Source organism: Artemia sp. Qi Xiang Cuo, chromosome 2, assembly GCF_049724085.1.
Source record: "Artemia sp. Qi Xiang Cuo chromosome 2, ASM4972408v1, whole genome shotgun sequence".
In the NCBI taxonomy this organism is placed as follows: Eukaryota; Metazoa; Arthropoda; class Branchiopoda; order Anostraca; family Artemiidae; genus Artemia; species Artemia sp. Qi Xiang Cuo.
Genome location: NC_142795.1, coordinates 65,683,830 through 65,700,900, shown reverse-complemented (window position 1 = coordinate 65,700,900; position 17,071 = coordinate 65,683,830). Strand labels below are relative to the sequence as shown.

The 17,071-nt window shown below is 36.2% G+C and overlaps 1 protein-coding gene across 4 annotated transcripts in view; it reads left to right on the top strand.

Annotated features, from left to right (window-relative positions):
* Dap160 (dynamin associated protein 160) overlaps positions 1-17,071 on the top strand; it is a 138,665-nt gene that overhangs the window by 13,189 nt on the left and 108,405 nt on the right. For 3 of the 4 annotated variants that reach the window (XM_089102517.1, XM_089102515.1, XM_089102506.1), the window contains exons 2-6: positions 770-988; positions 4,315-4,577; positions 6,487-6,760; positions 9,512-9,650; positions 13,015-13,323. In XM_089102517.1, coding sequence (XP_088958643.1) covers positions 770-988; positions 4,315-4,577; positions 6,487-6,760; positions 9,512-9,650; positions 13,015-13,323 — 1,204 coding nt within the window. The remainder of the gene's footprint in view (positions 1-769; positions 989-4,314; positions 4,578-6,486; positions 6,761-9,511; positions 9,651-13,014; positions 13,324-17,071) is intronic. The other variant, XM_089102524.1, reaches the window with a different exon arrangement.

The following is a 17,071-nucleotide window of genomic DNA, read 5'->3' as shown; positions in this document are numbered from 1 at the left end:
GTATGTGGCGGAAATTTTCAGGTAGGAGGATACGCTTAGCTCCATGGAAAGAGGGGGTAGGTGGGATAATTTAACACACAACCTCCCATTCTGAGGAATATTTTTTGACTAAGCCTGCAATATGGGTGCTGCGGGGTGGCACCTCTAATTTCAGAAATATTTTAAGGGTGTCATGGAATATCGTATTCATGTGCTTATTTTCACAGAAAGGAGAAGGTTGGGGGGACGTCCTCTGTAATAATTATTTGTTCGAAGAGATATCCTGGAAAAATATAAAATTATCTTCCAACAGATGCTGAAAGTAGTGATAAAAAAATTTGCTTTTTAATGTTTTGACTCCTCTCCTCAGGAAAAGCCTCTAACCCATACCTTCCCCTGCAAGAGTCGGGCATGTGTGGACCTTTGGCTTTTTCTGCCTTGTAGTTAAGTTTGGATATTTGACATTAAACAGGAAACAACTTGCTATCCCAAAATATTCTTTTAGCTGTTACAAAGGAAAGTTATATTAAATTTATGCTAGCGTAAACTACAATTGCAAATTCATCTCAGTTCTTCTCCTGAGTTTTTTTATTCTCTTCCTATTGGGCCAAAACAGAAAAATATGCTCTGCTTTTAATTTCTCATAATGATAACTGAATCTGCAACGTTTCGCACCCTGAACATCGATTTACTCACGTTTCTAGTTCGTGCAAAATAATATAAATTGACTTAACAATAAACTCATTAATCTGATCAATGGTGCACATAAGCGTTCCACATTGAATATTAGCGTTTGTTTTAGTGGCTCAATCGCACAAACGCAAGGAGCACCTGGTGTCCCAGTCTCTAAAGATACTCCAGAATGGGGGATTCCCCAGCAAACCAAGTTGAAGTATGCACAGTTATTTAACTCATTGGACAGGAATAACACCGGATTCCTGACAGGAATTCAAGCTCGGGGTGTTTTAGTACAGTCGCAACTTCCTCAAGTTACTTTAGCCAAAATATGGTGAGTACTTTTGATCTATTGTTGGAATAAATAATTTATGCCGTATACAATTTGTTCATTAGTGTAGCTACGATCAAGGCCCTATCCAGGATTTTTCTCGGGGGGGGGGGGAAAATTACTCAAAGATTTTTTTTCGGGGGGGGGGGGTTTACACAAAAAAAACGCATACAACATTTGTTAATATCCATTTTTGTTACTTTTTTACATGTCAGAAAAATATATCGGGGGGGGGGGTCCAAACCTCCTAGTTGACTTTGGGATTTTTGTTTGACTTTAGGCCGTTTGACTTTGGGGTATAAGCCTGGCCAATAGTTAAGCTACTGGGATGCAGGAAAAAATAACTCTTGGCTTTCATTATTTCATTGGCTTTCATTATAGATGAAGGAACTAACGTTGGCTTTCATTATTTTTTCATGGGCTAAATTCCAACGAAAAACTTCGCTTTAATATTATTTTGGTCTCAAATTGCAAAGCTAGATCTTATGGGTCCATTTCCAGGATTTGTTTTGTATCGGGGTTCACAAAAAGAGAGAGACAAATTGCAACTTTCATTGATGAACTACTGTGTACATTCAAAATTTGAAATAGTGGCACTTTTTGTGCAAAAAACTGTATTTTGTCATGACTCTATAATTAACTGTTGAGTATGTTAGCCTTTTTTCTATTATCTGGATTAATGGTCTTTCTTTTAATTGGGGGGAGGGGGGTAATTAATGTCATGTCTAGTTACCCTGATACTTAGGTTGAATAAGTTATTTCGACAAGAAAAAAACGACTCAGATGTTCCCCGAGGAACATGGTATACCTACTTCTATGATTCTTTTCTCTTCATGCCAAACGATTTATTGTCAGCCACAATTTTACCACTTTTGAAGAAAGATTGCCAATAACTTTGGTTTAAATACAACACTACTACTTTTCTGTGTATCTATATATCTTCACAATATATCTTCACAATAATAGTTTTGACAAAACGGAGCTCTTAAGTAATGCTCGGTAGCTAGCTAGTTCAAATATTTGTGTTGCAAGCACTATTAAAAGAAGAAAAGAAAAGTATCTTCTTTCCTCTACCAGAGCTGAAAAGTAACTAAAAGCCTCTTTCTTGTACACTGCCTATTAAATAGAGCTGAATACAAAATTCAGCTAAACTCAGCTTGACTTGACCAGATGTGTTTTGAATGCCAAACAGCTAATTATGTGTTCAAAAACTAAATACCCTAGTATAATTTTAAAGATGTTTTAGCGCTGTGTTTGGTATCATAGTAAGCACAGTAAGCTTTCGGGTTCGCTTTTGACTGTTGACTTGTTTGTTTAATGAAAATAAGACTAATGAAGTTAATTTGAAAAAAGAGGTTTAAAGCATAGATAAACAGTGAAAATGGTTACTTGACATAAAATCTTACCAAATTACTCCCTTTTCTAGTAGAAAAAATTTTGAGCAGACTTTTTAAGCCTGGCTTTTTTTTGTATCGGGGTTCACAAAAAGAGAGAGACAAATTGCAACTTTCATTGATGAACTACTGTGTACATTCAAAATTTGAAATAGTGGCACTTTTTGTGCAAAAAACTGTATTTTGTCATGACTCTATAATTAACTGTTGAGTATGTTAGCCTTTTTTCTATTATCTGGATTAATGGTCTTTCTTTTTTTTGGGGGGAGGGGGTAATTAATGTCATGTCTAGTTACCCTGATACTTAGGTTGAATAAGTTATTTCGACAAGAAAAAAACGACTCAGATGTTCCCCGAGGAACATGGTATACCTACTTCTATGATTCTTTTCTCTTCATGCCAAACGATTTATTGTCAGCCACAATTTTACCACTTTTGAAGAAAGATTGCCAATAACTTTGGTTTAAATACAGCACTACTACTTTTGCTATTAACAACTCAACGCAGCATGAGACCGCTTGGTGCCAACGCGATTGCGCACGCTTCTCCACCTTGATATGTTCAAATTTTGACTCTTTACTTCCTCCCGTAAAGCTCCGATTCCTTTAAATCCTTTCTTGTGAGCTCTTTGCACCCCATTTGTTGACGATCTTCGGGAATAGGGCCAAACGGGACGACCCATTTTGTCCCAAATAGATGGCTACTATATATCTTCACAATAATAGTTTTGACAAAACGGAGCTCTTAAGTAATGCTCGGTAGCTAGCTAGTTCAAATATTTGTGTTGCAAGCACTATTAAAAGAAGAAAAGAAAAGTATCTTCTTTCCTCTACCAGAGCTGAAAAGTAACTAAAAGCCTCTTTCTTGTACACTGTCTATTTAATAAAGCTGAATACAAAATTCAGCTAAACTCAGCTTGACTTGACCAGATGTGTTTGGTATGCCAAACAGCTAATTCTGTGTTCAAAAACTAAATACCCTAGTATAATTTTAAAGATGTTTTAGCGCTGTGTTTGGTATCATAGTAAGCACAGTAAGCTTTCGGGTTCGCTTTTGACTGTTGACTTGTTTGTTTAATGAAAATAAGACTAATGAAGTTAATTTGAAAAAAGAGGTTTAAAGCATAGGTAAACAGTGAAAATGGTTACTTGACATAAAATCTTACCAAATTACTCCCTTTTCTAGTAGAAAAAATTTTGAGCAGACTTTTTAAGCCTGGCTTTTTACGTGGGTACAGACTGTTGGAGGACATATCAGAGTAAAGCAGCAAAAATATGATGGGAGCCATCATATTTTTCGAAACCATTCGAGGGTATCAGAATTTATCTCCGCAGTGAAAATTGAACCTGCTCCTATGACATATCCTATTCTAATTTTAATTGGCGTTTATGATTGTGCGAATATATTATCCTCTTCCATTACTATTTAAAGACAAGACTTGTTTTAGTTTTGGGTATGCTTTGGATATTCAAGAGTAAGTATGCAATCTTTGCCTTTTATCTATTAGAAATGCCTTAAAAGAGTGATTTTTTAGCTTTTCAGAGAAAACCTTTTTTTATGCCTTACGTTATAACTACTTCGCACATTATTAATATAATTTGCCTCCTTTTATAAATATGTTGCTGTCAATATAGTCAGAATTTAGCGTAACTTCGTGGAAATTTTAGGGGTTTGGTTTGATGCGTAAAAATACGTCTTTAAGCTTAAATTTCTAATAGATTCAATCATTGTATATCATGTGCAAGAAAGAAATCTGAAGCGGTAGGGGGGCTCCTTAGATGGGAATCTGTATATCCCCTCTTTAGGTAAGCGTGCGTGACCGTCTATATATTAATTAAGAAAAAAAATAAATGTGTGTTTATTCTCCCTATCATATTATGTGCTTATTTATTGTTTTTTCTTGTTATTTTTACTTAAAAGCTCATTTTCCTTTAGGACACTTTCTGATATTGATACAGATGGTAAATTATCTTGTGAAGAGTTTATACTGGCCATGCATCTGTGTGATGTAGCAAGGATTAATGAGCCCCTGCCATCTGTCCTTCCTAACAGTTGGATGCCTCCCAGTTTTCGTAGAGGTTATGGTGCACAAAAAACTCGTGCTGGGAGCTTAGCGTCCATTGGCAGTGGTGATGATAGTTTTGTTCATTCTACTTCATCTCCGTCTAATAAGGAAGAGGGTTCTATGCTTTCCCCTGGTTTGTATAAATTTTTGAATGATTGTGACTGTTTCTGTGGAATAATGTTACAAAAACGGAGGTTAACAACAAAAGCCATTATTTAGGATTTTTTTTTAGGTGGAAAGGGGGTAGGTTAGTGTCTAAAAAGTAAGAAGAGGTAAGCTTTATAAAATCAAGTTAATATTTTTTTTGGGAGAGTTGATGACTAGAGGTTCCTAGGGCATATTCTTTATTTAAGAGAATTAGCGGGAAAAAAAATTATTCCATTTGGAGCTGTCCTCAAAAGTTATTTGTAGGAAGGTTAATTGGTTTTCCTTTAAAAATTCATTATAATAAATCAGACCTACACAAGCCCAAAGAAGATGAGAGGTAAATTACTTTCTAGAAAGTACCCACGGAATGCCATAAAAGCAACAATATACAAGACCAATGTTGCGTCGTAGCGCCATCTATCATCGCTAAATTCAAAGCCCACCTACTCAAAAGCCCAGATAGCATTGCCTGCTTGACCCCAAAGTCTAGACGTGGATGTTCGGCAATCGCCGGAAAGGATTTCTTTTATTCCATTTTATACAAGTGTCATTAATCATGCTTTGTGTTTTGTTTTTCCGGTGTTTTTTTTTTTCTGTGTTGTACAATCTTGCTTAGTTTTTTTCCTGTGCTGCAAGAAATAGTGCAATTTAGTTGAGGCCTTTGCCAATACTATGAAAGATGTTTTAAACAAATGAATCTTGAATCTTGTTTCAATATTGCTGACTTGAAATTAGAATTTTTATTAATCGTAACAGTGATAATGTGGAACTAATTTTTGCTGCTAGTGGCGCTGCAGGGAAAATTGAAAAAAAAAAAAAAAACAGAAAATATTAAATGAAAATGGCGGATGGAGAAGTGAGCTCAAAATGCCAGTATCTAAAAAAAAGTGGCAAAAAGCTATATTAGAGTTGTTTCTATGAATAAAGACTTATTCAACAAGTGTCCCCATTTGATTAATTGTTACGCGAGTATTTTCCCTAATTTTGTCGTTGCACATTCTCGCCAGAAAATGTCATTTTTGCCTAGATATGCTTCTTGTATATTTATTTGAAAAAAAAAACTGCATAACTTCGCGTATAGCATTTATATTATATTTATCGTGATATTGCGTCTGGGCACAAGAGGCTTCGTGGGCTATAATGTCGGTGCTAACAGATTACTCGTTACCTACAAACCATATGCTGTTTGTTCGTATATTTTGCTTATAATTTACCTTTCATATGCAAATAATAAAAAAAAGATCACAGAAGATCAATCTAGTTTTCATATATAAGTTGGGGCAAAATTGAGCAGACAGTTATCTGAGAAAAGAATTAAGACTGAAAAGATAGACTTTCAGTGTAATTATTAATATTGACCGATTTTATGATGTACCAAGCGATTTATTTTTAACGCTGTAGTTACTATTGCTTACTTTACACTTTTTTTTGCTCCTGTTATCTTCTGCAGCTCTATTCATAAAATGTGTGCACCATATTTCTGCACAATTTTTCTACCCTCTCCCCATCTATTTGTCGCGTTTGTTGCGAGATTGTTTTTAGTTCATGGTCACTTAGCTTAACTATGTTTGTTGAATGTGCAGCACTGGGTTTTTGTTTTATATTTCTAAATAATTCTTTACCGTTACAAATACTCCACAATTTTAAATATTATTTCAGATTTTTGATTTTTTGGTTTATTAATGTAAGGTCTTGGCCTCAAGGCAAGGAAGTAATGTACTAATATTTAAGAAAATAAAAATAAAATGGAAGGGATTTTGTTTTCTCATAGGAGCATTCAATAGCTCCATCTTCATAGAAAGGGGCTGAAGAATGTAGTGCTCAAGAATAATTGATTATGTGTTTTTGTTGTAATCTGGTTTTAAAATGAGAATTGAAAGACATACTTTTTCTAGTTTCTTTTGAGGATCGCCGAAAAGAGAATTTCGACAGAGGTCAAGCAGAATTAGAACGTCGAAGAAAGGCTCTTGAAGATGCCCAAAAAAGAGAGCGTGAAGAAAGAGAGAGGAAAGAGCGCGAAGAAATGGAGCGACAAGAAAAGATTCGTCTTGAGCAAGAGAGAAGAAAGCATGAAGAGCTCCAGCGTCAGCTCGAAAAACAGAGAGAGCTAGAAGTGGAAAGAGAGAAAGAACGGCTAAGACAAATCGAACAAAGAGAAGCTGCCAGAAGGTTTTTTTTGCGTTTTTTCTTTTAAATAAATTAGATTTTTTTTTTATAGAAACTCTAATCAAGGATCCATGCCAATGGGGAAATGAAACGGAACCGATAATTTGCCAATAGAGGGTATGGAGTCAAGAATTAAGATAGGAGTGCCAATTCGCTTTAGCTTCTGAAAAGCCTTGTAAAGGCATTAAAAAGGTCTTAAGGATCCGTAGATAATAAGGAGTGACTCCAATTGTGATATTAGTGTAGAAACAGCCAGTATTTCAATGGAACGTTTTTGCTTTTTATTTATTTTTGAATAAAAAACATCGAAGTGGTCTCAAAGAATCGCAGTGTCGCGTATTTACAGAACTCTTTCAGAACTCCGGATTCAGATCCAGTTGTCCCTTCTCCTCAGTTTTCCTCACACAGGTCAAAATTTTTTCGACTATCAAACATCAGACTACCCAGTTGTAACTTTTATCGGCATTATTCATATCTTCCCAAACCTTTACGAAAAGTGGTATCCCTTTTCATCTGCTCACCTCGCATGAGTCTTGTTCCATATTGGAAGTTCGTCATCTTTTAGACGTATATCACGTATAATTTTGTCACACTATTTTCAATGCCCAAGGAAGTGCTGTTCCATAAATAGAATTTTGTAAGTTTTTACTCCATGGTTTGTTTGGTAATTCCATCCTTGCTTTGGGTTCTACTGAGTGGTGGTAAAACCTTTGGAGGGAATGTGGAGGAAAATTTTCCACGATGGAAAATGGTAATTATTAAGCGTCTTTGTACAAAGCCAAATTTTCTTCCACCAACTTGCTCTCCATTGGAGTTATCCACTTGACGGGATATCCTGCAAAGTTTTATGTAACTCGAATACTCTCTGGAATGATAGGCGTCATTCTTCTAAAGCTATGTCTTCTCTTTCTGTTCCAGCAATTCCCTAAGATGAGTGGTTTGCTCACGTTTGAGTCTGTATTCTCTGCACCTGATCTGGTTCTGGAAACTAAGTTTGAACAGAAATTTTACAATTTCCTTCATTTTTTTCGACAAGAGGATTTGATTGTTTCTTGCTCTTCTCTTGAAAAACCATTAGCTGTCAAACCTCAAAAAGTCCCACGGCATTGATGGAGTCAGTGCTCTGCATTTAAAAATGGTGGTCGTACTTTGTCAGATCATTTGACCATTCTTATGGATATGGTGTTTCCCGCGCGAAAAATCCGTCAATGCAAGAGTGAGAAAGACGTTGGAAATGGAATTGAAAATTTGTTCGTTGAGGCGTCCGATGTCAAAGGGAATGAAGCTTCTCCAGTTTCTTTCAGTAAGGATAAGGATTGTCGATTAGTTGGGTTGGGAGCTCTTAACAAATACTTAAACAATTGTTATAAAGAATGTGTAAAACATTAGAAAAGTGTTCAAAAAAAGGGAGTAAAGCTTTTGGCAGAACCTTTTTTTTTGGCCCTGTCCACCCATAATTACAGAAATGAAATTCTTTTGTTCTTTCATAGCAAATAATACTACTGAACAATCTAAGATGTTTAGGTTAACTATCTACTCTTATTTTCTTTTATTACAGGCTTCACGGCTCCATCACAAGTGATGATATGCTGCTAGTCCTGGTAATTACGACGCTAGTTACTTTTGAAGTATTTATTATACCTTCTCTTAAACGCCTCAAGAAAAGGATTTTCCGGGATTATCCCTACTGGGAGGCCGTTCCATATGACGACGGATCGTTGAGCGAAACTTGTCTTGAATTATTCTTGGCGGGGTGTACCCTGTACAAGGTAGTCATGTCGAGCTGTATTTTGGTGAATTGGTCGCAAAGGCTTTATTCTACCTGGAACGAGTTTTGATACCTTCTTCCGATGGAGGGCAATGTATGTATTTGTATAACGCCGACATTGAAGCCCCGTCAATTTGGTCTTGGATCGACTGCTGGGGTTTGGCATCAGAGTTGCTAGAAATTGCTGCGTGAACTGCTTGGTTTCGGACATCCAGCAAAGAGAGGACATGCATATTACATGACGTGAATAGTATCAAAAGGGAATCGTGAGGGAGGAGGAGGCTTTTGCATCCTAGGATGACTCCTAGTTTCTGAGAGCTGGAGGATCTCACTTTCGTGAGTTGTTCAGCCCACGTGAGATCTGACGAGAAATGAACTCCAAGAAAGCGTAGTGTGTCACATAATGCTTACTCTGTTAACTAGGTTGGTTTTACAAATTCAAACAGTCACCTTTTTTTTCGGTAGCAATTCCGTCGATTCTTAGTATAGGAGGCTTTCTCAGTCCAGCAGCGTTGCCCCTTCCTATCGTCAGCTCTTACTTTAGGTAAAAAAAACAGGTTTATAACAACCTATAAAAAATGAATACAGTTCTCGAATCAAAAATATAGAAGAAAGATCAACCAGCTGGTAAAAACTAAGAAGAAACCCAATATAATGGCATGAAAAACAGAAAATTCAAAATCACGAAAAAAGGGAAACGAGTGAATAAATTGAGGCAAAAGCGTTTTTGGTTTTATTTTCTATGAAAGGGACTATTGTTTTGCAAGTAGTCCAAAGAAGACATTTACTTGCTACTGTTTTGTTTGTAAATTTCTTCTGCAAAATGTTGGTAATAATTGGCCCATCTATTCTCAAAAGTTTTAGGTTTGGCTTCCCCTTGGAGATTTGTTTGCCGACCTTGTTTACAAGCTTTTCTTAAGTCTATTTCATAAATATCATAACGACTAACTTTGGAATAAATTTGATTAAATTCATTTCCTTTCTAGGGAGCTGGAACGACAGCGACAGATGGAATGGGAGTCTCAAAGGCTTCAAGAGCTGCTTGTACAGAGGCAAGCCGAAATGGAGAAATTGACTTCCTTGAGAGCGAAAAACCAAACTTTAACTCTAGAGCTGTGTCAGCTTGTAAGTTATTCACTTGTATTTACTTTGCTATCTGTAATTCAATCTCAAAGATTTCCATTCCGATAAAAACAAATTCTATTGATGTTGACTAGCTTTTTTCTTCGTCTTTTCGCATGTGACCAAATTTAATATTTAACTGGGAGACCTTGGGGTCTTCAAATGACCCTTTGATTCTGTATCTCAATGAAATCGTTCTTTTTCATTCTAAAAGTTGTGGGCGCTTTTATTTTTAACTTATTTGACTTATCTGAAAAATCTATGTGTGGTGGTAGGGGTTGGTATGTGCTTAGACACTTAATGGGAGGGGGGAGGGGATATGCTTCATCTGATGTTAAATTATGCTTGGATTAATTCTGTTGGTTTTCGTGTTTCTTTTCTTCCTATGTTTAAAACCTTTTGACGCTGATAATTTAAAGGATAGTTGGTGTCAATTTGATTTTGCATCATTAAGATTCAATTTAAGCTAAATTACATCAGACTTGCTAAGAAACGCTATTTAAACTTAGAACAAAGATAGTGCTATATTACTTTGTGATTTCTTTGTTAACGTCTCTTATTGTCCTGGACCGAGTGGATAGGAGAAGCATTATCAGTGTTTGGTGCTGTAATTAATTACCACAATTTTTTGTTTTCTTGTTTTACTGTATATTTTGCCACCCCCTCGGACAAGTTTTTTTTTACTTCTTGGGGTGGCCGTTAAACTGCACTTATTGTTTTTTTTTTGTTACAACAAATCTCTCTCTCTAAAAAAACGAGTTAGAATATTGATTTCCTTAAGTTTGATTAAGTTAAATTTCCTTTGTTTACTGTATATTTTACCACCCCCTCGGACAAGCTTTTTTACTTCTTGGGGTAACGTATACGGTTTTCAACAGATGCAACATTAGTTCAGTGGTACTGAAAGGAGATTTGGGGCTTTTCTCTTTAAGGAGTGGTAGATTGGTTATAATGGTAAAATCTTGGGAGAAGATAATTAGGCTATCTAAAGTTTGACTTCTTAAGTCAGCTTATTTGGAGAGCTTGAAGGACAGTAGATGTGATTCATCGCCAAATCAGGCTAAGAAAATACTGGACCTTTGTGGACTTTGGGAGATGTGGAATTAAAGAACAGGCCCTATGGGTGAAACCGTGTCAGTATGGAAGGAAGTCCAGCGAACCCTAAATGACCAAGAAATCCAAAAGTGGCAAGATCATAAGGACCGATCTATGTCTTTGAGGTTTTACTCCCAAGCCAAAGACGGTTGGGGGGAGGAGGTTTATTTTAAATTTGAGTTGAATAAAGAGGATTTGAAGAATTTGTTGTTGATAGGGGGACAGTTTGGATTTAGGTAAGAGAAGGAAATTTTTGGGAAAGTTTAGGCTGTCGGTTGGCCCTTACTTTTGCCCAATGTGTGGATGTGTAAATGAGAACTTTGTATCCGAGTGTGAAGAGCTGTCAGAGTTGCGGAATGAATGTTTTGGACGAGTGTTCGGGAGTGAATGCTGGTTAATTGAGTGGATGGCTGAGAGGAACGCATGTGCTATTAAACAGTTGTGTAATTTTCTTCGTTTAGGGATTAAACATAGGGAATCATGTTTGAGGGGAATAGCCTGTTACTGTTATATTTTTAGGATTTGAATTTTATTATGATTGGTGTTTGTTGGTTAAAATATTGGACCTTGATGTGTTACTTTTTTGTCGTTTTGTTCTTTTTTTATTTTTATTATCTAAAGTTGTATTTTGTTCCTGAGCATTGTTTGTAGACTGTATTATGTGTTGCTATGGCCCACAGGCTTTTTGCAATAAATCTTATCTTATCTATATGGTTTTCGGCCTTATTGTATCAATGGGTGAAGTCAGTGAAATCGCTAGATGTCTCCTTTGTGATTTGTTTTTGCTTGAAATGTTTGCCATTATTTTCCATCAAATTTAGTGACTTTAAACTAATCGCTAACGGCTGTGATACTTTTATTGTTTTGTTACAAAGTTGTATTCGAGGGAGCGCAGATGGTTATTCAACACTGGTACCCTATTAAGCAGCTTTGTTAAATATTGGAAGCTGTTTATTGTCTCTTTGAATCGCACAAGATCCGGCACTGTTGACGAAATAATTCATAACTAATGCTGACTCCTAAGTGCTACTTTTATGGGGTTATCAAACTTATTAAAAAACCAACCGCGGCCCATAGTAACCAAAACTTTAAAAACGAGTTTCTAGGGAATTACTTTCTAGTGAAAGAATTTCCAATTGACACTGATTTGAAAACCATAACTTTAAAGTCATCTTTTAACTCCTTTAAGGGGAGTTTTGATTGTCTTAAGAATAACTTAGCGATCCCTTTAATGTGTTTTCAGTAAAGTACTGGCTTCGTGTAATTCTATGAATAAAGGGAAATATCAGTTATCAGTGCTAATTTGATTGACATGTGTTGTATAAGTTTAATGTGTGCTTGTTTCAAGTTTCAATTTTGTTCTTACTTTCATCAGACAAACTTAGTTTGCTTTTTTCAAAAGGAAGGATAAAACATAACCAACACAAATAGTTAAGATTACAAAAAGCACCAAAAAACGTAGTTAATTACATTTTAGCAGTTCACTGCAAAAACACTTAATTAAGAACTCTATTGGAATTTTATATGTCAAAGGACTTTTGAAAAATCGCCGGGTCTCCGACCATAAATCATATATGGTCGAAGGAGATTTTACCCACTGAACTCAGAATTCTCTCAACCTTAAAAAAAATCTGTTTCCTTTGTTTAAATCTAAATTGAAATAATTTAACATGTCTTTCCATTATTACTCTCCATCTAATGAAGTTTAAATGAAGTTTATTTTCACGTGACTCTATTAGCCAAATAGCAGTTGTGGATTATAACATTGTATAATATTTGGCTTATATGCATTTGACTTACCAAGTTATTTTATTTTTATATTTTTTATTTACATTTATACGATTTTTATTGTAGCATGACAAAGTTAACCATGTTTAAGAAAATTTTAGATACTTGAATTGGAGTAGCTGAAATCAAGACTTGTATTGATGGCATGAGTGGACTACGAGACTCATGTTTTCATGCTCTCTCACGTTTTCACGAACTCTCATGTTCTCATATTTTCAAAATTCACACAGCTTCATATATTTTAAAATTTTTTGGAACATTTTGGGGTCTGGTGATTATGATTTCCATAGCAGTCCTCCACATGCAGTCATGAAGTTTTTTGTCGTATGGGGCTTAAAAAAAATTGAATGGAAAGAATCAAAATATCCTGACATGTTTTTGTTCAATATTTGTATCCATCTATTGAAGAGCAGTTTTATTTTCATGTCCTTAAATATTAGCCAGATAACAGTTTCTCATTTGATGTGTAATATTTTTATTGCAGCATGACAAAGTTACTACCATGTCTAAGAAAATTTTAGATACTCGAACTGGAGTTGCTGAAATCAAAACCACAATTGATGGCATGCGTGGAGTACGAGACTCTCATGTTGCAGAATTGACCCAACTCAAGGCTAGGATGAGGGATCAAAACGCTCGACTGCTTACTCTATCTCAGGAGCGAGCCAAACTTGAGGCTAAGAATAAGCTTAATTCGGCCAAAATAGGTGAAGATAATGGAAGCGAAGAAGTTGTAAAGCGGCGTCTAAATGTAGCTGCGTTGAAAGAAAAATTAGCCATTTTGCAAGCAGAGGTAAGTGAAGAAACTACCTAATAGAAAGAAACTGGACCCAATAATGTACAGACTTTATAAATGGGAGTTTTGGAAAAAAAGTTATATTTTGAATTGCTGAGAAACCTCTTAAGCTGCATTAGAATAGGAAGTGCATTCTTCGGTGACAGTAGGTTTCTATTGTTGAGTTTCAAATGTCCAATGATTTTTTGGATGCTTCTGATATTTCCTGCATTTTAAGTTTGCTCGAATCAGAAGTAGTGGTTCTTAACAATTCTTTTCCTATGGTATAGTTTACGAATCATTTGCCCCATAGAATAAATTTTTGAGTTGGAGTGATTCCAGCAAAACTAGGTCGTTTTTAACTTCTTTAAAGGGATTTTTGACCTTTTTAGGGATAAACATTAGCAAAACTTGTGTAACAGGCCAAAGTTATTATTGTTGGCACAATAGGTAAGGTTATAAAAAAAAAAAAACGAAAAAAAAAATTGAACTTTTCTAGCCTTAAAATTTCTTTTTTCGTATGGGTGTTATTGTTTATTAAATTTGTGAGCGAATCTTTTCTGACTTCTATAATCCTTATCAGCCCAATTCAGCTAATAAAGACATGACACAAACAAATATTCCACTAACAAAATTTAGGGAACGTGTTAAACCGCGATAGAGTTATTGATTTGGAAGTGAAGGGAGGTTTTTTCAATGAAGAATTAGAGACGTTACTTAAAAGATTTAATCATATTAAGGCATCATGTGCTGATAGCGTGGCACATTTTTTTTAAATATGGTGGTTGCGAAGTTAGAATTAGAAGATAAATTAGTGAATATTATGAATATGATTAAAAAAAACAACGGGAAATACTTCGTGATTTTAGGACAACTTTATTTAGCCTCTTTATAAAAATGGCGATGAGAGTGAGAGTGGTAATAGTAGAGGCACTAGCTTGATTTCCGTTGGAAGGACATTTCTTAGATTGACGGTGCTTATTCTACGGTGGACAACATTTTAAGAGAAGAACAGTGTAGTTCTAGGATGGGGAGAGGGTACGCCAACCAAATTTTTACTCTCAGATTAATAATTGATAAGTGTCTGAATCTTTGAACCTCTTTAGCTCTCAATCTTTTATAGATCATGAACAGGCTTTTGATTCAGTTGATAGAAAAGCTTTAGTGAATCTTATCCCCGTATGGTATACCAGATTAGGGCACTGAAGTGATTATTCCTATGTCCAAGAGTAATATTGATGTAGGTAAGGTATGAACTGAGGTTAATAGTAGGCTCGGTATGCAATCTGGAGTTTAGCAGGGTTGTTTCCTATCCCCGTTAATGTGGATTATTTTGATAGACTTAGTCCAATGGAACACGACAAAGACTAAGGGAGAAAGTGATATTAAATGGAAAGGTAAAACTCCTAGACTTAGGTCAAGTTGATGGTTTGAGTATCCTAGATAACAATGCTAGAGAAATGAATGATTGTTTTTTTAGCTTTTGAGACCTTAGGATGCACCAATAGGTTTGGAAACTAGCCTAATGTTAAAAAAACTAAGTTGCTTATAGTAGCTACAGGCAGACTAGCCAAAAATATGGGTCCACCCCAAACAAATTGCAACAGAAAGGATTTTTATACTGTGTTGTAGAGAAAAAAAGCTGAACAACATATCCAAAATCGCACATTCTAGGTCGACGCAAAACTAGTTTCTTTTTGCTTTTCGTGTCAGTTTTTTCACTTCTTTTCTTAAAAAATGAACTGTGGGTAAATGTTCGTTTTTCTGTATATGAAGTACCATCCTGATGTAAAATCAAGAGCTGAGCCCGAAAATGAAATCAAATTTGGTGTACAATGTACCAGAAAAAAGTTTCATAATCACCAATATGTGATTTTACCACTTATCATCGTTGTGACCTCTTTTTCACCATACTATCAGAAGGCAACTATTCTGACATAAAATGATGAGCTGAGCCCAAAAATCAAATTAACCTGATGGTTGCTAGAAAACCCGTTTCATATTTATCAATATGCACTTTTTATTTTCATTTGACATGTTTCTTTTAGCACTTATTGTCCACCAATTCGTCGATTGTTGGTAAAAAAAAAAAGTGGACTGATAAATTATGGTTGACATGTTTAGAAGATCAGTTAACGCACAGAAGGCAGCTACACCCCTTTCATTACCTTCGTAGGCAATAAATTATAAAAGTCAAAATTGAAAATACCTCATTTATTATTTATCAATTCACATTAATGCCCGTGTTTGATATCTTGCCATCTATAGATACAAAAAAGTCATTCGATATATCCGCCACCTGACAAGCTAAAAAAGTTTCACTGCGAATGTTTAGGGAGTTTCACTTCACCATTTATCCTGCCTTCCAGAATGGGATGCATGTGATCAGACGTTCTGATAGATTCTAGGCTGGGCTCTTCAAGGATCTTGTCATTGAGCAAGAGCTCATGCGTTGTCTCAAAACGGCTGGTGGTCTTTCCGATGGAAGTGGTATGACAGAGGTTCAAAGGTCTTCATGGGTTTTGTCTTGATAAGTCTGCTCTTCCTTAAATCTTCTGATGGAGGGTATGTCACAGGTTTTCTTTGGACCTAGTGGACACCATAAGGTAACGTCCAAGTTGAGGCAGCTAAAAAACTACAAAGACAACTATATCGATATTAATTTTCTAGAAAAAGATAACCATTTAATGGGGATCTTCAACTAAGAAACATCAAAAACGGTCTGACAGCCGACGAATCTGCCAACGTTGATTCTGCTAGAGATTTAGGCCTAAAAATCGTTGACTCCATGTCTGGAAAGCTGGTCCCTGATCTTGTATTTTGACGAAAACAACAGGCAGTTCAAATCACTACAAAGCAGAATCCCGGTGAAGATTGCAAAAGACTGGATCCCACTCTCCTTTTTCAGAGGTTCATCACGCTAGCAAAGAGGATCAATCTTATGGAATCTGAGTACTTTCAACGTGAACTGTGCTCCTAACCGGCATCACTTTTTTACGGTTCTTAAATGCTCCGGTCTCCGAACAAGCCAGAGTTTGCCAAGGCTATAGCACAGGGTTGCAATCTTGAGGAGTGCTCTACTCTCTTTCCCAAGAGCATTCGATATATCATCGACGGTGGAGCTCTTCTGCATATAATTCGGCCCTGTCGAAGAGAAGTCGTATAATCGGCCGTGAGATCTTCTTCACAGCAGATATGTAGCTGAAGGTAAAAAAGGATGAGTTCTTGTCCTGCAAGAAAAACAAGGTTGGATTTATCTGTGCGTTGGCTGTTTATCTCCAATCATAGGGCTTCGTCGTAGTCCAGAGACCAGGTGATGCAGATGTCCCAGTCGTGTAAGCTACTGTTGATTCTTCTCCGTGCTGCAACACAGCTCACACTGGAGATGGTTCTGATATTTTGGTTCTTGTGTATTATTATGGTGGCCTATGAAGCAAGAGACTATTCTCTGCACCTGAGCCAAAGTCGTACAAAGATCCCCGAATATGGGATATTCACAAATTGAAAGAGAAGCTGAGCCAAGAGACATGCCATCTGATTCTTTTGCTCACGCCATCTTAGGCTTTGACTCTACTTCACGGATCCACGGTGTGGGAAAAGGTCTTGCTCTGAAGAAGCTAATGGCAGATGCCGATTTTCGTACTTCAGCTGCAGTTTTCATGCTGAAGTCAGCTTCGAAGGAGAAAGTAAGGGTTGCTGGAGAAGACGCTTCGCTCATGATGTATGGCTCATCAAAAGGGGGAAATCTGAATCAACTTCACAGGGA